Source organism: Delphinus delphis, chromosome 18, assembly GCF_949987515.2.
Source record: "Delphinus delphis chromosome 18, mDelDel1.2, whole genome shotgun sequence".
Lineage (NCBI taxonomy): Eukaryota > Metazoa > Chordata > Mammalia > Artiodactyla > Delphinidae > Delphinus > Delphinus delphis.
The window spans coordinates 2933763-2954968 of NC_082700.1; the positions used below are offsets into that span (position 1 = coordinate 2933763).

The window sequence follows — 21206 nt, forward strand, 5'->3', positions numbered from 1 at the left end:
GAAAACAAACTACGATCGACAAATTGTCTGAGAGCTAAAAATCCCAGGGGGAATCCCTACACTTTTATGAGGTTTCCCTCCAGGAGCCCCACCAGGTTCTCACAGTGAAGATGGAGAACAATTCCCCCATCTTCCAGCAGAGGAAGGAAAAAGTGGCCATTATGAACTACACCAGCACGTTCTGCTCTTCTCAATAAGGCCTGCCCTCCAGAGAGACTCTCTCACCAGAGAGAACATCCACCTCACGGCCCCCAGCCTTCCCATCTCATCAAAGCGGAGGGGACTGGAAAGCACGTGTGAAAGTCGCAGCTGAGACGCAGGGCCCCTAACAGACTGAGACGTAACCAGAGGCCTGCAGATCACACCTCCTCCGTCCACACATCAGCACCACATCAGCAGGGCTCCCGTAAAACAACAGGGGACACGACCCAGGCCTGCAGGTCCCAGACCTCAGTTAAGCAGAAGCCTCCCGAGAAACCCAAACAGGGGAGACAAAGAGAGCACAGCCAAGGAGAGTTACCTCCAGCCCCAGGGTTAATGGAAAAGCAAGCAGAGCCCGGCTCCTGGCCAGAAAAATATCTAACCTCACACCAAAGCCCTCATTATCTCAGTTCCTTTCACCCAGTATACCATGTCCAACCTTCAACAAAAAATTTCAAGTCATGCTAAAAGACAAAAAACACAGTTTGAAGAGAAAGAACAAGCACCAGAACCAGGTTCAGATATGTCAGAGATGTTAGAATTAGCAGGCTGAGAATTTAAAACAACTGTGATTAGCATCCCAAGCACTGTGAAGAAACAAGTAGAAAACATGCAAGAACACATGGGTAAGGTAAGCAGAGAGATGGGAACGCTAAAAACCAATCAAAAGGAAGTGCGAGAAATTAGAGCACTGCCAAAGAAACAAAGAACGCCCTTGATAACTCATCAGTAGACTGGGTACAGCCGAGGAAAGATCAGTGAGCTTGAAGAGACGTCAACAGAAACTTCAAAACTGGTATGCAAAGACAAAAAAGAAAAACAGAGACAGAAGAGGATACCCAAAGAACTGTAGGACAATCACAAAAGGGGCAATGCACACATGATGGGAAAACCAGAAGAAGAAAGGAATTGAAGGAATATTTGAAGTAATAATGACTGAGAACCTTCCACACTGAAGACAAACACAAAACCACAAATCCAGGAAGGTCAGAACACCAAGTAGGAAAAAACAAAACACAACACTTAGGCAGATCATATTTAAGCTGCAAAAGGTCAAAGACAAAGAGAAAATCTTCCAAGAAGCCAAAGGGGAAAAACGTCACCTCACCTAAAAAGCAACGGTAAGAATTACATCAGACTTCTCTCCAGAAACCACGCAAGAGGAGTATGGAGTGAAATGCTTACAGTTCTGAAATAAAAACCCACACACCTAGAATTCTGTGCCCAACAAAATTATCCTTCAAAAGTGGAGAAATAAAGGCTTTCTTGGACGAACAAAAATTGAGGAAATTTCTCACTAGTAGACCAGGCTTATAAGAAATGTTAAAAAGTTCTTCAGGAAGAAGAAAAATAATGTAAGTCAGAAACCTGGAGCCACGTAAATAAAGGAAGAGGGTTAGAAGAAATAAATGAAGATATTAAAAAACTTTCTATTTCTTCTGTTTCATATTTGTTCAAAATAGTAACAGCAATGATGTATTAGGTGATTATAGCTTAAGGATAAGTGACATAATGACAGCAATGTTAGGAGGGACTGGAAAGAGACCCAGGCGCCTGCACTAACCAACAAGCAGGAAGTACTACTGGGAAGGAGACTCACACTACTTGTAAATGGACATGTAAACTTCAGGGCAACGACTTCAAACAGTGAAAAAAGGAGAAAAGCTGGAATCATACAACATACTCAGTTAAAACCATACAAGGCAGAAAAAGAGTGGAAGACAAAAAAAAGAAAGAAAAAAAGATGATACAGGCAACAGATAGAAAACAGTAACAAACATGGTAGGTTTTAACCCAATAATATCACTAATCACTTTAAACATCAATAGTCTAAATGTAACAAGTAAAATGCAGAGAATATGAGAATGGATTAAAAAACAAGACCCACTGTATGTTGGCTGTAAGAAACTCACTTTATAGAAAAGAAACACAGTAAAGCTACAACAACACAGCCTATGCATAACCTAAAACATGTACTGACTTGCCCACGACACCTACATACGATAATCAGGCGAAGCTCAAGGAGACAAGTTAGCTTGGAGAAAATCATTTAGGTACAGAATACAGGCTTGTATAATACTCTACATACAACTTCCACTCTGTATAAACTAAATGAAACTGTTATCAGTGGTGAAAAGCAAATGGTATTCATTTGAAATGACTGAGAACAAATGCATCAAAAAATAATATAGGGCTTCCCTGGTGGCACAGTGGTTGAGAATCCGCCTGCCGATGCAGGGGACGCGGGTTCGTGCCCCGGTCCAGGAAGATCCCACGTGCCGCGGAGCGGCTGGGCCGTGAGCCACGGCCACTGAACCTGCGCGTCCGGAGCCTGTGCTCTGCGATGGGAGAGGCCACAACAGTGAGAGGCCCGCGTACCGCAAAAAAAAAAAAAAAAGTAATATAAACTCCCTGTTTTTAAAAAAGCTCTCAAATAACATCCCCTGGCTTACCAGTCCCACCATCTAGAGATAACCACTTCTTGTGTATCATCGTTTTATCTGTGTAAGAAGGCTTACGTGTGTGTGTATACACATCTACATGTACAGAAATACACACAGACATACATACATAGACACACACACAGAATCATACAATTCTTATCCTGCGATTTCCTTTTAACACACGTTTTTAACAAAAATATGTTTTCCTGTATTTTTAACAAAAATGTACTTTTAAATACTGTCCGCTTCGGCACATAAAGCTCTGGTCCACAACAAGCACCTGCCGTAACTTCTCCAAAGCGTCCACTCCCTGGTGTGTGTGGCCAGTGAGAGTCCGCACCTTGTAAGCGAGTGTCCCGTCCCTGACACTGTCTGCAACGGCCCACACACGGTGATAAGAGGAGCTGGACTTCTGATCATGTTTGTATCAATTTTAACTTCTCTACAGAAAATGCACCCAGAGCTGTGCAGTCAGCTGCTGTTAGTTGCTGCCAGTTTACCTCCGCAACAAACAGCCCACAAACACCCTGCCAGACAGGTGCAGACCTCTCTGTGGGGTCCATCCAGAAACGACGACGCTGCATAGAGCATGAGATCTCAGATTTTTAAACAGGTGTTGCCAAGTCATCCTGCCAACCCCGCAAGCTGTGAGAGTGTGCACGCCTGCCCTCCAGGCATGGAGGCCTGGGCCCTGGCACCTCAGGCTCCCTGCCTCTCTTCCTATGCCTCTGTGGGCCGCTCAGGCTCCTGCCTCTCCCTCTGGCTCTGTGGGCCGCTCAGGCTCCCTGCCTCTCTTCCTATGCCTCTGTGGGCCGCTCAGGCTCCTGCCTCTCCCTCTGGCTCTGTGGGCCGCTCAGGCTCCCTGCCTCTCCCTCTGGCTCTGTGGGCCGCTCAGGCTCCTGCCTCTCCCTCTGGCTCTGTGGGCCGCTCAGGCTCCCTGCCTCTCCCTCTGGCTCTGTGGGCCGCTCAGGCTCCCTGCCTCTCCCTCTGGCTCTGTGGGCCGCTCAGGCTCCCTGCCTCTCCCTCTGGCTCTGTGGGCCGCTCAGGCTCCCTGCCTCTCCCTCTGGCTCTGTGGCCGCACCTTCTTTTCCTCTCTGGCAGTGTGGTTTTGCTCCTCCACCACTTCTGAAATACTTAACCATTTACTTACTGGTGTATCACTCTCAGATGACATCTACTGATCCCGGAACAACACGCCGCCACACGCCCCTTCACCCTCCTCAGTTCTTCTGTGACACAGAGATGGAGATGCAGCTGCACTGATGACCTTGTTAGTTTACCAGGTGTCAGGAGGGGAGCAGAGCTACAGGCCTCTGCTTTGCCACCCTTTCCTGGGTATCCCCCAAGACTGCACTCAGCACAGGCGCAGCCCCATCGGTAGCTAGAAAGACGAGGAGAGGAGCTCAGAAATGCTGAAGACGGGCCTGGCACGGGGAACAGACACAGTCCAGAAGGCAGAGATTCGTTACTTTGGCAAGAGAGGACTCCTTATGGCAAGTATGTCCATATTCCCTAAATTTAATCTACAAAATGACAGCTTACCCACTGTCATTTGTGTGATGCTGCGGATGACAAGTGCTCACGAGGACCCTGGGCTCAGCCTTTTATATATATCTCACCTAACAGCAGAAACAGCCCTACAAGGTCACACTTCTACCCCCATGTCACCAGTACGGAAACAGGTTTACACAAAGACAAGTCATCTCCCCGAGGTTACGACAGGACTGAGCACGAGGGCTGAGGCTTCTTTTTAACTGGACGGCAGCAGTCCGGGAGTAAATGACACCAAGAAGAGGCCTGCAGGCCTGCTTTCTTCGGGCCCAGGCACCGAGGTCCCTCCCACAGTGCGTTACCAGTGGAAGTACTAAAGGAAGCGCTACACCTGGATGTTCGTCCTCAGTCACGTTTCCCAATGGTCGGGAGGCAGAGCCCTGAGTTCCCTGCTAAAGCTGCACCCCGCGAACAAAAAAGTGCTGCCAGTTCAGAGAAGAAACCAGAAGGGCAAACGAGCGGCGGTGAGAAGGCGGGGAGCAGGGCTGAGGGCCCGTGTACTGAAGAAGGAACTTCAGGGAGCAGGAAATAAGTACCGTCAGGAACCGCAGAGGTCGGGGTGTTGAGGGCTAAAGCAAGGGACCAAACTGTGCGCGTGGCAGGTGGCTGGTAACTCGGAGAGACCATCTGATCGACTGTCAGGGCCACAAGTCAGACGACAGAGACCAGAGAGAGGAGGCATCCGGTCTAGACTGCCGGGGGAGGTTTGGCAAGAAAAAACGAGGACTTCAATCTCTGCAAGGGTCATGGGAGGGGCGACTGTCTGTTTCATGACAAGGAATATCTCAGCACCTCTGCAGGCAAAGGGAAGAAGTTAATCAAAAGGAAGAGATTGATGATACATAATAAAGTCAGAATGACTGCTGAAGCAACACCTCTAACGGTGTGAGATAACATTACCTTAGACTTGCACAGTGCTTCACAATTTGCCAAGCACTTTCACATCAGAAGCCTCCCATGTTCCTTACATAATCCTGGGAGACAGGTGAGGCTAGAATTATTACTCAGTTTTACTGGAGGAAACTGAGACTGGGAGAGGCTGGTGACAGCCCAAGGCGGTCTCGGAGAAAAAGCCCCGGGCTGGAAGTTAAAACCTTCACTCTATCTCTTTCTGTGCTTTGACAGCAAGTTTTTTTTCTTCTGGTTTTTGGGGGCCTCAACTTCCTCACCAGGAAAATGAACTATTGGGTTTGCCCAAAAGTTCGTTCAGGTTTTTCCATAAGATGTTACGGAAAAACCCACAAGAACATTTTAGCCAACCCAATACAGTATGTCCCAGGCTCCACTGATGACCAGACAAATGCACGCAAAGAAGCTGGCACTGTGCCTGGAGAAGAGCAGGCACTCCGTCCATCACAGCGACACTCTGGCAGGAAGCCTGACTTAATGCTGTGAATTAATCACCTACTATGTGCCTGATGACACTCAGTGTGGAAAGAGTAAGGCCCCCAAACCATACAGAGCACCTAATATAAGTGACAAGGGACGTTAGTGCAGAGGGGATGAAGACGAGGCTGTGTCAGTTCTGTTGGTGGGGGAGGGCATGAGGTCAGGAAGTAGCACGGGGGAGGAGGGTCAGGGAGAAGCACGGGGGGGAGGGTCAGGGAGAAGCGGGGCACATGGGAGGGAAGGAGGGAAGGGCATGGGGGAAGGAGAACCAGGGGAGGGAGCGGCTGCACAGAGCACCACAGGCTCAACCACAAAGACCACCCGCCTCACTCAGCGGCCTCACACCACAAGGAAGAGACCCCCCAGGCCGGTGCCTCACCAGGCTCTCCATGACCCTCCCAAACAAGAGGCTATTGAGAGGCCTCCTGAAGAGCAGCCGGAAGGGAGAGGCCCAGAGAGGCTGTGAGGGATTCAGGAAGCTCCAAGGTATTTCCAGTAGCTACACCCCTGCCGAGGCGCCCTGACTGCCTTTGTGCACTCAGCTTACATCCGCAACCCACAGGACGTTCAGCGTCACAGGTCACTGAGGCCCTCCGGGACGCCGGGCTCAGGAGGCAGCACCCCCTCCCCGCCGTGCCCCCGGGGCCACCATGCCGCTCCCCCCGCCCTTGCCATGCCACCTGCTCACAGCATGATCCCCGTGAGAAGAGAAACCACTGCGAAAAAAATGTCCTCCGTCATCTAGAGACCCCCCCCCAAACAAGAGAAAAGCACAACAGGTGACACACAAAACCTCACAGCACGTCAGAGCCACAGCCCAACCTAAACACAGTAAAACTTAAGTGTATTCAGAGGATTTGGTTTCATCACCCAAACTCTTCCCTAGTTCTGCAAGAAGTTTACCGCTATTCGTTGTGAAGGTGTTCCCCTGACTTGAATGCAGGAATAAGAGATCTCTAGATCCTCAGGAGAAACGGGAAGCAGCTTACCGTTCCTCCACCGCGGCTGGGGAGCGAAGCTCAGGAGATTCTCTGCTCTTTTTTCTGGTTAAAAATATGCTACGTGTGGGTCTACAAATTTTCAGTTTTCAGAGAACATATTACAATCAACATGGTAAATGGTATAAATTAGGTCTTTCTTATTAAAAACAATAGAATTTAGCAATATCTCAAAATCCTCATCAGGAACACTATCATTAAAATAAGTACAGAAATACTAGTCAGTAAGAGACTTTCCACTGAAGAATTCATTTGTTGTGATTTAAGTTTTTTTAAAAAATCAATGGGGGCTTCCCTGGTGGCACAGTGGTTGAGAATCTGCCTGCTAATGCAGGGGACACGGGTTCAAGCCCTGGTCTGGGAAGATCCCACGTGCTGCGGAGCAACCAGGCCCGTGAGCCACAACTACTGAGCCTGTGAGTCTGGAGCCTGTGCTCCACGAGAGGCCGCGACAGTGAGAGGCCCGCGCACCGCGATGAAGAGTGGCCCCCGCTTGCCACAACTAGAGAAAGCCCTCGCACAGAAACAAAGACCCAACACAGCCAAAAATAAATAAATTAATTAAAAAAAAATTTTTTAATAAAATTAAATTAAAAAATCAATGTATCAGTGTCTCTCTGAAGCATACTCTATGAGTCAGACTTATATGTCAACTTCTGATGCACCTGGGATGAAGGTAAAGAAAGAACTTGGACTTTACTTCCAAAAACCTTGGCACTGAACGTAGTGAAAATACAAAACAGTTCAGTACCGTCAGTGAATCCAGGTTGAAACTGCGGGTACCACAGGCTTCAGTCCCACCCTATTCTATTCAGTAAGTTAAGGCAGGTGTGGGAATCTGTACAGCAGACAAGTGCTTACAGAGGGTCCCTGCAGGACAAACACGACAGATAACAGACACTTAGAGGCACAGACATACATGTGTGACGGCACCGTCAGAGCTATTTTCAACCTCAGCAAAGGAAAATGAACCACACAGAATGTTTCTGGCATCAGGAATGATGTTTTCGGCAGGATCACAGTGTGACAGCTGGATGACACCGTGAAACTTGTAATCTTGAAGCCACCGGGAGAATGACTGTTTTCTCCAGCTAAATAAAGGTAAGGTAGCAATTAAAGAACCGAAAGGTAGTAGGAACCTGTTTCCCTTTCAGGTAACCACACACTGAAAATATCTTTTTCGTCTCTGTTTCATAAAGAACTGGCCATCGTCCGTTTGGTCCTATCTTGACTTCTGACTCTAGAGGCAAGAAAACAGCTCCAGCCAAATTGCCTGGTAAGGAGGGGGCTCTTTTCCTTAATGGTGGAGATCAGATACACGGTTCACTGGAAACTGCTCTTTTTTTCCCCAAATTTATTTATTTTACTTAGTTTTGGCTGTGTTGAGTCTTCGTTGCTGCGCACGGGCTTTCTCTAGTTGCAGAGAGTGAGGGCTACTCAGAAGCGGTGGCCTCTCTTGTTGTGGAGCACAGGCTCTAAGCGCGCATAGTTGTGGCACGCGGGCTCAGTACTTGTGGCTCGCGGGCTCTAGAGCGCAGGCTCAGTAGTTGTGGCACACGGGCTTAGATGCTCCACAGCATGTGGGATCTTCCCGGACCAGGGCTCGAACCTGTGTCCCCTGCATTGGCAGGCGGATTCTTAACCACTGCGCCACCAGGGAAGCCCTGGAAACTGCTCTTAACACAGATCACAGTACAATTTTATCCTCACCCTAGAGAGGTAGGAAAGGGAACCTTAGGGGAAAGGATGACCACAGTCACGCTGACATGGCACCAGGTGACAGGAACTCATCATAGAGGCTGGAGCCAAATCCCAGGAGAGCAGTGAGACCTCTATTATGACAGCCTCTCACTCAGCTTCTTCAGTTCCATCAATACGTAAAATCAAACAGCCACACGTGAAACACAGAGAGCATAACCAACACAACTGGGGGGGGAGGGGCATGAGATCCACGTTACAGGAAGACAGGAACCAGGGAAATGACCCCACGTGAAGGCAACCAGATCAGCCCACGAGCTTGGAAATCCTGTAGGACCAACGACCTGGTCTCTTTAGCGAGTGGCAACGTGAACAAGGTCGGCTGGGGCATGACGTGTGGGGACCAGCTCTGGAGCAAGAGACTCAGACAGAAAGCCCAGCAAGCCAACTGGGAAGAAACAGACTGGAGAGCATCAAGGAAACAGGGGTGTAGTCGGGGTACGAGATGACGCCCATGAACTGCTGCAAACTTTACTGGGTTCTGGTGGTTCTGGAGTCATATAAGAAAACAGCCACGTACTGAGAAACGGAAAGAATACACAAGAGTGACATGACACAAGGGCTAGGATTCAGCTTAAAATACTTTAGTAACAAGAAGGAAGGGAGAAATAAGAGACCAGTGAAGCTAACATGGCAAAACCCTGATAATTACTTCATCTGGGAGATGAGTATGTGGGGGTTACTTACATTATTCTCCCTATTTCTGTTTATTTTGGAAGTTTTCATTATAAAGGTTTCCTTAAAAATTGAAAGCAACGAGCTCAGTATACATATACTAACAAATAAACTGCACAATTTCACGTATCAAGCAGTTGTATTATCTTGAAACACCACACCATCCTTCTATGGAAGTCCAATGTTTCATGAATAGTTTAAAACACAAAACATTCCTATATCATTATGTGAACGCTCCCAACATTTCAGAATATACCTTGGCAAGGAATAAACTCTACTGAATCCCACATCCCAATGACATCATTCTATAAAACAGCACCAAAGTACGTGAAATGTGATTCACTGAAACTCATCCTTGGCAGAAAATAAATAAAGTCCTCGAGCATTAAAGACAAAAATCAAACACTGGAAGGATGCAGTGAACACTGTAAGAACGACTGTTCCTGAGGGCAGGGGTGGGAGGAGGCTGTGCACAGCATTCGAAACACCTCAATGGACGCTTCATGTTGTTTTCAGTTTTGTCCCAACCACGTGAATGTATTAACTCTTCAAAAATAAAAATTCTAAATAAAATCATTGCACATACGCTTTTCGTAAAGAATTACTTTCACTCTTCCATGAAGAATTTAAAACTTGAAAAAGAAAAAAAATTAAGGTATTTTTGCTCTTGAAGATTCCCCATTAGCTGCTTCTGCCACTGTTTCCCAGGACTCACCTCTCACAGTTTGAAAACACAATTTCCTATCTTTCTAACAGGTTCTTTCTTCTCTTATGCGAACATTAAGAAATGTGAAATAAATCTTAAGGGTTTAACATGTCGGCCAAAAAAAGTCCCTGGGTAACTTGAAAAAAAGCTCAAGTCAAGGAAAGCCCCTTCTGCTTTTCATTTCACGTCAAACCACACATTTTAGGCTTTACTTGCAAGTAGAGGCATTTAACGAGGATTTAGAAATCTTCACTTTGTTCTACCCTTCCAACCTCAAACCCAAACTATTACATTTTCCCTTTCTTTTCTCCTCCACTACCTGCGCCTCTCAGTCTACTCTAGTCAATCAAGATGACTGACACTGCAACCCAAAACTCCATCCTCTGCCTTTTAAGCTTCTCAAAATAGAGGTTTTAAACCCCCCAATTCTTACAATCCCACCTAAAGCATTTCTGCATCCCTTTTCCTGGTTCTTTTACTGAGTTAACAGCCAAATAAGTGAACTGAAGTCCCCTGTGGCTGTCAGGTGGGTTACACTGTGTTCCCGGAAGAGTGGTGATTTCTACTCTAAGAACCAGCCAGCCTGGCGAAACCTCTCAACAAAGGAGCATCAAGAAGACCTCCAGAGGTCATGCTGCCTTCAACAAACCTGACAGACGAAAAATGCCATCCACAAAAATATGTTCACCAAAACAGTGATCACTGGGTTGCTTTTACTACGGATCTCCAGCCACTGGTGTAGACACAGGCTCCAACAACGGCTGTCAGCCAGCACGTTTCCTGGGCCCAGAGCGTGTTCCCCACTGCACTTCAAACAGAGGAGACAGGACAAACGTTGCTCCGCGCTTCCGGGCGTGGCTGACAGTGAGGTCCAGAGGACACTGTGAGCGCCCGGCCGTGCGGCCCTTGGGCTGTAAGCACAGGCCGGGGGGCTTCGGGGACTCCAGGCACAATGTCACATGTAGGGCAGGGCAGGAAGCCGCAGTCTCTGACACAGAAAGGGACCAGGCAGGGGACAGGGTTCAGTTTGGCCGAGGTAACCTGAGGAGGACGAGGGTGGTGAGGGAGAACCAGAGGGCATGTGTGTATCTTTCGTTAGAGCCGCGCGGGCCTTGAGCGACGCTCCAGCTTCATTTTAAAGGCGGCAGTGGGCCTGTGACCTCGAAGACGGAAGGGGCCCCTGTGTGCTGTCCTGCCGGCCACAGGCAGGCTCCCCTGCCCTGGACACGGCCACCAGGATGCACAGGCAAGGTGGGCCCCTGTCCAGTGCAGTCTCTCTCACCAAAAGCTCTCTGATGAGTATTGTTACTCATTTAATATAGTCATTACATTTCAGATGAGTGTTTTCTCAGAGAAGCTTTAAGGCAGAACTGAACCTCCTTCAAAAGATCTGAGAGGACAATTACAAAGCATCTCTCAGAGGGGACCATTCTCTAGAAGAAGGTTTACAGATGGCCAATTCCACATAATAATGTTATTTTAGTACTAAAAATACAAGCTGGCTGAGGATAAGTCACTTTCCCAGACTGTGTGTAGCACGTGTCACAGGGGAGCCAGGCCTGTCCGGGGCCTCAGCCCTCGGGAGCTCCTGGCCACAGGGCCACGCTGTCCCCGATCCTCCCATCTGGACAAGAAGACCCCATCTCTGTGGTGGGTGCAGAGGAGTCAGAATTCCCACCCTTTGGGGGCTCCGGGATCTCTAAGTACCGAGTCCAGAGTCAGGCAGCAACCTAAAGACTTTCCAGTGGTGCATTTTTGGTATAAATGGAGGACTCACTCCCCTTTATTCAATAGCTTCTGTTTAAGATCACTGTCAAACTTCTCAGGGATCGCACACCCTGATTAATGCATACGTATACTTCATAATTGATTCTATCTTTCCAAGTATTCAAATATCCACATGTAATTTCCACAGAACCACCACTTGGGTATGCTATACTTACAGAGCACAGTGAAATGACAAAAATATCGCTTTTAAATTTAAGGCTAAGGTATTAAAAAATAAGGGATGGGAGGGACTTCCCTGGTGGTCCAGTGGTTAGGACTCGGAGCTTCCACTGAAGGGGACGTGGGTTTGATCCCTGGTCGGAGAACTAAGATCCTGCATGCCACACAGCACGGTCAAAAATAATAATAATAGGGCTTCCCTGGTGGCGCAGTGGTTGAGAGTTCGCCTGCCGATGCAGGGGACGCGGGTTCGTGCCCTGGTCCAGGAAGATCCCACATGCTGCGGAGCGGCTGGGCCCGTGAGCCATGGCCGCTAAGCCTGCGCGTCCGGAGCCTGTGCTCCGCAACGGGAGAGGCCACAGCGGTGAGAGGCCTGCGTACCACAAAATATAATAATAGTAATGATAAGGGGTGGGGGACATGATGCAGAGGAACACCACATAAAAATCACAGTGGCAAAAATCAGAAAGAAACAAGGACATCTAATTTACATTACTTTCCAATGTCAAAAATACAACGAAAAACTTTACATAAATACGGAACATATTAATAAAAAATTTAACATTCCTGTATGCTATGCCTTTGAAAGGATTTTAAGAGAGAAATGCTATTTTTTAATACAACTGTAAGAACAGGATATGAAGTCTTGCAGCCATAAAACACAACTGTGAAGTAATGTCTTATTGCTAGCGTATCTTATGTTAAGCTATGATATATTCTAAGCACTCACTGTTCATCAGGATCAAATTATTACAGATTCTGAACTACAGTTTACGTGCTTTCCTAGAGAAGGTGACTGATGCTGAACCTGGGACACATGTATAAGAAACACCAGCTGACAAAGCATTATTACCTACAGGTTAGGAGACGCCTATGCTCTGTAAGTAACACTGCTTTGGGGAACAGATACGTAAGGAGAGGCCACAGAGGGGAAAAGATGGGAACTCAGTGGGTCAGCTCTGGGACACACTGACCGATCTCAGGCCACCTCCTGCTGCCGGGGCAGAAAGAACAGGAAAAGCTACGGGTTTCTGCTTCTATGACAAATGCCAAAAGAAACCATTAGAAGAAGCGGCGTGTAATTTTAGTGAGGTGCTTACTACCCTTTGCTTGGTGCTGGAATGTAACGCATGGTAACCAAAAGCCTTTGAAGTTTAATACCAACTGAGGAAGTACATTATCATGATATATGCCAGCACGATTCAGTAAAGGAAGCGGCTCAAAACTTTTATTCTCTTCCAGGACCTGAGTCCATCTCAACTGCATATCTAAAAAATGAACCATAGAGAAAAATGTTAAGGATTTGTTAAAGGCTAAGATTCTGAGATTGTTAAAAAATACATTCCTCTTGCAGTGTAAAGTTGCTTGGGACATAAACATTTTTGTGTTCACTCCAAACAGGCCTCCATATTTTGTGGGTTTACAAGCAAACATAAAAAGGACAGAAATAGGGTATATTTAGGGAAAAAAGCATAGCTGCTAGTTTGCCACAGTTTAATAGACACAGAGGAATACAGAAGCCAGAGGAGTCCCTCTATCAACATAAGTTTCCCAAATCCTCATTTCATTTATATCCTCCCAGATGTGCCAATAACATGCTGACGTGTTCCAATAAAAATGAGAAAGCATAAGAAAACCACACTGGGCCACGCCAAGTACTACCGTATTCCTCTGCTGGTTCAACAAATACGTGCCGAGCACCCACCCTGGGCCCGAAACGGGACACGACGAGGGTTCTAGCCAAGTCCCAGCCCCTCCAGCTCAGAGTCTAGAGGCCTGGACAGCACCCACAGGAAGAGGCGGAGGGGCTGGATTCCAGCCATGCGGGAGATACTCACAAGGTGTAAAAAGGAACGACAGAAGCCACAGAGGACGGGCTATGGGGGAAGGACCACTACAGGCCTGGGGGAGGGGCTTCCCAACCCAGAGAAGTGACCTGAGGACGGATGCTGGCCACTCCGGCACAGGGCCTGAGCTTGAGGGGACGCAGGTTTGTGACGTGGGCACCAAGTGAAGGGACAGTTGCCCAGTTAGCAGGCGAAACGCTCAATACATACTTCTTTCTTCCTTCTCACACACGAGTATTTCTCAAAAAACGTACCTCTCTGCACGAATCACACCACTGTAGTAGGGGGGATCCCAGGGCATTAATTCCTGCAAAGGAAAAACTCACCGTTATGAAAGCTGTTGACTATTTCACAACTTTAATCAATAATTTAGCCAACTTACAAAATGTATACCTGTTATGATGCCAGAAAAAGGTTTATAAAAAGCCTAAAAATTCATGACTTGGCAGGAAATACGTGCCTTTTTATTTTGACTTCCCTGCAATCAGTGAGTTGAGAGGTATAAAGAAAGCATAATTGCAGAATTTGGGGAAAAGCTGCACAAATGTCATTCTAAAATGTAAACTAATGGGAAGTCAAAGTTGATAGACTAAATGAGCCACGCTGAAATTTTCCCCAAAATGTAACCCGTGGATTAATCCATAAAACACACTGCAGGTAAGATTAGGGAACTAAAGGTGAGACTAGAGTTCTTTCTAAATCTAAGCAAGAAGCTTAGGGTGGATCCCAGAAATGAAAGCAACAATTTAAAACATAACTAAGGCAAAATTAACTCTAATCTTGGCAAAGAAAATATGTCATAAAGTAACACTAGAACAACCATTTTTGACCCCTGGTACACAGTCCACAGCACGGGGACTCGCAGGGCTTCCCTGCCCCCCCACCCCCGCCGGCCTCCTGCTGCTCCTCCACCGCAAGGCAGACCCCTCCCTCCGGCCTCTGCCCAGAGGGCTCTTCCTTGGCTGTCGCCAGCCCCTCACTTCTTCAGGGCTGCTCCAGTGTCATCTTCCTGGGGGGGAGGGTCTTCACTGCCCAGCCCCTGTAAGACAACAGCCTCCACCCACTTTTTCTGCACTGTTTCCCCCACAGTCCCTATCACCACAGGACTAGCACGATGCTGATTTTTTTCATGTGTTTACTATCTCTTTTCTTCCCCTATGACGTAAGCTTCATGAGGGCAGGGATTTTGTTTGCAATTTTCCCGTTGTATCTTGGCCCCTGAATTCTGCTTGGTACACAGTAGTCCCTCAAGAGTTATCTGTTGAATGAATCAACAGCATCTCCCAGACAGTATTGCTAAATGCACTTCAACTGCAAAACAAAATACCTGGCACTGAGAAGAGCTCCGTGAACGAGGCTTCCATCCTTATTACCAAGGTCCTTTAAAGGTTCAGTTTAGACATTATCTCCTCTGCGGACAAGGTATTCTTTCTCATGCGCCATGCTCATACTTTTATCAGGGAAGGGAACCAAGGTAAGACATGGAGGTTTCCTTTCTTGCTGCCCATGAGCTCCTGAAGGGCAGGGACCGCATCCCTGGGACTCTGGCCCGAGTGACCAGTTCCTGGCACTCATGGCCTCCAACAGATGACTGTTTACTAACTGCTACGTGCCAGACAGAGCGCAGGCTCTAATGCAACGGAGACAAGACACCATCCCTGTACCAAGAGCGGACAACAGTCCAGGCAGCAGGAAGACAAGCAGCCCGCCAATCAGAGAACAGTGTGTCACGTGTGTGACGCTGTACCACGCCAAACAGCCCACCATCCCTGTACCAAGAGCTGACAACAGTCCAGGCAGCAGGAAGACAAGCAGCCCGCCAGTCAGAGAACAGTGTGTCACGTGTGTGACGCTGTACCACGCCAAACAGCCCACCATCCCTGTACCAAGAGCTGACAACAGTCCAGGCAGCAGGAAGACAAGCAGCCCGCCAATCAGAGAACAGTGTGTCACGTGTGTGACGCTGTACCACGCCAAACAGCCCACCATCCCTGTACCAAGAGCTGACAACAGTCCAGGCAGCAGGAAGACAAGCAGCCCGCCAATCAGAGAACAGTGTGTCACGTGTGTGACGCTGTACCACACGAAGGGTGTTAAATCACAGGGGAGGGCAGGAGACATCTGCAGGAGACAGAGCCTGAGCTGGGCTGTGAAGAACGGGAGCACGTAATCCAGGGGTACGGCATTCGCTGGCACATAAGCGTCAGTTACGACGTAAGAATAAAAGAAAGCACAGCATGGCAAATCAACTATACTTCAATAAAAAATAAATAAAGTAAAAGAAGGGAAAGCAAAGCAAAAAGTACGTGAAAAGAGCACACGAGCATCACGCGGCTGTCAGTAGTGAGCGGAGAACACCGACCGGGCTCCCAGGCAGAAGAGGAGGACGTCCAGGAAAGATGACGAAGGGCTGGGTGGGAAAGCCAAGAAATGGGAAGGTAAATCTAATAATTACCTGAAAATGTTGAACAAAAGAGTGCAAGGCCCAATCAGTGTTTTAGAAAAATCCCTCTGGCAGCCCTGCATTCATTCATTCCCATTCCCAGTAAGTGCACAGGACCTTCTCCATATCCAACGTGGGCCAGGCACCCAGCAAAGCAGTTGGAATGCAGGACAACCTCGAGGGGAGCAAAACAAAAGGCTAGAAAACCAGTCACTGTCGTCTTGGGGAGAAGGAATAATGACCTCAGCCAGGGCTGTGGCAATGGGCACAGACAGGGGACAGAGTTCCCAGGAAGGCAGAAGCTGCAGGCCTCGGGACCTGACACTACGGGCGGGGGCGGGTGTCAACACCCGCAGGGATCACTGACACACAGCTCGTGGCGCTCGAGAGCCTGCCTTTCTACCAAGCGCCCAGGTGCTGCCTTCCAGGGAGCAGTCTGAGAACCCCTGGTCTAGACTTAGTCCAGGGTCTGGCTAGGGGAGCAGGGTGAACGGTGGCACCTTCACCAAAACGGGGGCTTCAGGAGAGAAGAAAGGGCATTTCCCAAACATCCTCAGAACAGCCAGCATCAGTAGCTACATAACATGTCCGGGGCTTCCCTGGTGGTACAGTGGTTAGGAATCCGCCTGCCAATGCAGGGAACATGGGTTCGAGCCCTGGTCCGGGAAGGTCCCACATGCCGCGGAGCAACTAAGCCCGTGCGCCACAGCTGAGCCTGTGCTCTAGAGCCCGCAAGCCACAACGACTGAGCCCCCGAGCCACAACTACTGAAGCTCACGCGCCTAGAGCCCGTGCTCCGCAACAACAGAAGCCACCGCAATCAGAAGCCCGCACACTGCGACGAAGAGTAGCCCCACTTGCCGCAACTGGAGAAAACCCGTATGCAGCAACGAAGACCCAATGCAGCCAAAAACAAACAAACGAACAAAAACACGTCCAGGGAGAACAACTTCGAGTCATATTAATGAATTAGCTTTTGGCAACACACTTCACCTTTTCTGTTCCTGTGCTCACCAAGCTAAATTCTGACCCATGATCTAGTTTCCTAAGTGGACCTACCTACGAAGCCAAAGTGGGTGGATGGCTAATCCTAGTTACTCTGCTAGATACAGCTCTGACTACCACTTAACAATCTCACATGCTGCTCCAGAAATCAGTGACTACGACAGAATTACTCCATTTCATGGTTGGATCTGGGAAGCTGGTGAAGACCCTGCTCAGCAGCCACCAGCAACCAAGAATGACCACCACCAGCAGCTACAGGACAGGGGTCCAGACAGCCCAGCAATCCCGCGGCACCCCGAGCCCTAACACCTGGGATCTCATCCCTCTTCAGGGCGCCCTCTGGCCCTAAGGACACTTAGTCTGACTGGAAGAATCATGTAATCATTTGATCTTAAGATTCAGTGTTTTCAAGACGGGTTACACTTTGTCAGTCAACACTGATCTACTTAACTGAGCTCCACAGGTTAGCAAACAAACGTGTCAACTGCAAGGTGAGCACTGATGCTGAAGCTGCCGCCGGCCAGGTCATCCCCCCCCGAGGCCCCAAAGGTGCTTCGCACAGAGACGCCGACTCTCCACAGAACAGAAGCAACGTCTGTGCGAGCAGGTATCAGCACAGGGCGTGCTGACAGACAGTGCGTGTGTGTGCGTGAGAGAGAGAGACAGAGAGACAGAGAGACAGAGAGACAGAGAGACAGAGAGAGAGAGAGAGAGAGAGAGAGAGAGAGAGAGGGAGAGAGCAACCAACCCACAAAAACACTGGATTTCCTGGAATGCCAGACTCGGACATTTGGATCAAATATTTCAATACTTTATTCCCCAAATCCAAGGATCAGAAACAAGACTATATACACCTTCAGCAAATCACAAGAAAGTTCTAGAGTCAAAAGATAAAGACCTCAGCTGACAGACTGTTTATATTATAATAAAAATATCCCAAGATGGTCACTTACAGAATTTTGAGGATTTAGTTTCATTTTCATCCCTCGTATCATCTCAAAATCTTTCATAGTTCTGTAAAAGAGGTTTATCATTAATTGTTAGGACAAAATTTTCATAATTACGTTATAAAAGAACTAGTCTGCTTATGTTACTTTCCAATATTCATGATAAAATTAGAAGTAATGTGTAGTGCAAATGCAACCACTATTAACCAAATTCTACATGTGCTAGAAAAAACAATAATACTGACATCAGTAAATTGCTACAATTTCTACCTTAAAAAGCGCCTTGGCAGAGGTATGTCTTGAAAGTACGAAAAGCCTGGAAAAACTAGCAGTGTTGACAGAAACATGCGAAGTGCAAAGTGTTAATCAGTAAACTTTAAACCACTGCTTTTTTGTGTGTTTTTTTTTTTTTTTGCGGTACGCGGGCCTCTCACTGCTATGGCCTCTCCTATTGCGGAGCACAGGCTCCGGACGCGTAGGCTCAGCGGCCATGGCCCACGGGTCCAGCCGCTCCGCGGCATGTGGGATTTTCCCGGACCAGGGCATGAACCCGTGTCCCCTGCATCGGCAGGCGGACTCTCAACCACTGCGCCACCAGGGAAGCCCTAAACCACTGCTTTTTGCTACACCTTAGAAAAGAGGCTAACAAATTACTTCCTATAAAAGAATATTAACATAGATTATATTTAAGATTGCTAGTCGTAATTTTTCCCCTACCGAAAACCTCCAGCTGGGCACTGATCAAATACGTACTTAGTATTTGCAGAATGTAAAACTTCTGTTAGAATGAACTCCTACATGCCACTATAAAAGTCTGAAGGTACGTCTGCTCAAAATATAATCTATAGCTACGTACAAGTGAAAAAGAAGAATGTTTAACCAGCAAGGCAAAGTAGAATCAAGTCTCAAATAACTGCACAATCAACACTACTTCATTATATCAAAGCCACAATAGCTCACTGCATTGAAAGATAATTTTAGAATTTACAAATATAATCCAAATTGGAGAGGACTGTGTTCTAAGGCATGAGTTTATAACAGAAAATGGAAATTGGAGCTAAAATTAACACGCTGGTGCAGTCAGGCAGCAAACGAGGTTTTAGGCAGTGCCACAGGAGAGATCACGGTCTCTCACAAACGTGCCATGCCTCGTCCTAGAGCCAGGATGTCTGAAGGCTCCTGGGGGGCTGGCCCCCAGAAAGAGCACTACCAGAGTGGCCCTGAGGACGAGGGCCAGCCCAGGGTGCTGGGCAGGGAGAAGGCAGGCAGTTGTGACAGAGGGACCACTGAGAGCGCTCTTAAAGCACACAGCAGGGCAAACAGATCCGTCTACCATCCCCACCAGCCACCCACACTGAGGCCGAAAGAAGAGAAATACTACATTTCCAGCTGATGATAAAACTGATAGTACGAGCTAAAATATATAGTTTCAAAAGGTCTGGGAAATTTTAAGAAGTCCCTATCAATGATGAGTTCCGCAAGTCGGCTGACTGGTTCATCAGAGGGGACGGCCCAAGTTTCCGAGACTGTCACCTTCGGGGGACGACTGCACTTTCAAAGCAGGGCTCACTGTTCATCTAATCTCTTGAATAGTCCACAGATCTGACGCAATATTCCAACACTTATATTCTTAACAGCTCACTTACTAATTGTTTTTTTATAAATCAAGTCTTAAAAAAAAAAACCTAAATAAATAACATGTACTCTAAAGAGAATACAAAAACGAACCTTTCAGAGAGTTTGTCAGATAGCTTCTCAAGGAACTGCATGACAGTCTCTAAAATGAAAATCCAAAAGAAAATATCTTTAACTACATAAAATAAAATGTACATGCCTGTTAAAATTATAATGCGGTGATCGTAAGTCCATACACTACGACGCCTTTAAAGTGAGGCTCCTCGAAGGAAAGCTGGGTTGCTAACATATGCTAGGCATTTCTGAATGATGATAATCTTTATTAAATAAACGACTTAAACTGACATAGTAATAATCAAAGCCTTAAATGATACCCCAAAATAAAAAGCTAAGGGGAAACGAAAGAAAAGAATCCAAAGGTTCAATCTATTTCTATCTATTCATATGTTTAAGGGAAAAAAATGTCTGTCAGACATGTCTAATTTTTTTCTGAGTTTTCAAGAGATAGCCTCTGATTTGTTCATAAAAATCACTACAACTTAGAAACATCAGATTTAAAAATCAGTGCTTTTCTGGGTAAATTTTTTTTATTTATTTTTTGCGGTAGGCGGGCCTCTCACTGTTGTGGCCTCTCCCACCACGGAGCACAGGCTCCAGATGCGCAGGCTCAGCGGCCATGGCTCACGGGCCCAGCCGCTCTGCAGCACGTGGGATCTTCCTGGACTGGGGCACGAACCCGTGTCCCCTGCACCAGCAGGCGGACTCTCAACCACTGCGCCACCAGGGAAGCCCAATATTTTTATTTTTATATACACAGCAGAATAATCTATTTAGGATCAGTATCCAAAGAAAATATTGCAAAATTAGAACATTAAAAATTTAGGCTCTATTGGAATTTTTTTTTTTTTTTTTACTATTTAAAATACTTCAGCCGTAAGTCACTATTTTGTACAAACCCACAAAGGCAATGTAGTGGAGTTACTGTTGTTTCCCATGATAGGAAATTTTTCATGTGACTTTTTGAATTTAGCACTTTTTGCCACTGTTTAACATGTACAGAGCTTTCACATGTATTTGAGAGTGGGCTGCACACTCTGTTTTTCTATTTTCCAGATGGTCTTTTATATGTTTCAGTTTCTTGTTCAGTTTATCTCTTTTCTGAGTAAAATAAGAGGCTGGGGAAAGGACGGACCTAAACCAGGAACCCAGGGGTCTCCCCACCATCAGTGCTGAACCAGCCCATATCTCGTAACCTGAAAAACACTGCCTCGTTTTAGACGGTGTTAAGAAAAACAACTGTTATTTAGTTTAAACTAAAGTCTTTATTTCCGGATATCAAACCAGCTAGCATAGAGAACTGTTTTCAAATATATCTCTGTGTGTGTTTTTTATTTCAAAATAACCATTGTTTACTAACTTTCACCTATTTTGCTTTCCTAGCTCTCTTACACATGAAATATCTACCTCAATTACTCTACCTGGATACCGTCATAGTATTCAATAAAAAGGAATGAGTTTGCCGGCCTCGGGCAAGCGCACGCCTCGCTGGAAGGTGACCCGGCACACCTGTCACGTGGGGTCCACCCTAACCTGTACCCCTCCCACCTCCTGCCCCCGCTGTCGACAGCTCACTGTTCCGCACTGTCCACCTCCAGCTTCA

General features: G+C 47.2%; 1 protein-coding gene across 1 annotated transcript in view; it reads right to left on the minus strand.

Moving 5' to 3' along the window:
* MIPEP (mitochondrial intermediate peptidase) overlaps positions 1-21206 on the minus strand; it is a 133409-nt gene that overhangs the window by 92642 nt on the left and 19561 nt on the right. Inside the window, exons 8-10 of the mRNA XM_059995707.1 lie at positions 19640-19688; positions 17918-17978; positions 13771-13823 (exon numbers count right to left, since the gene is read on the minus strand). Coding sequence (XP_059851690.1) covers positions 13771-13823; positions 17918-17978; positions 19640-19688 — 163 coding nt within the window. The remainder of the gene's footprint in view (positions 1-13770; positions 13824-17917; positions 17979-19639; positions 19689-21206) is intronic.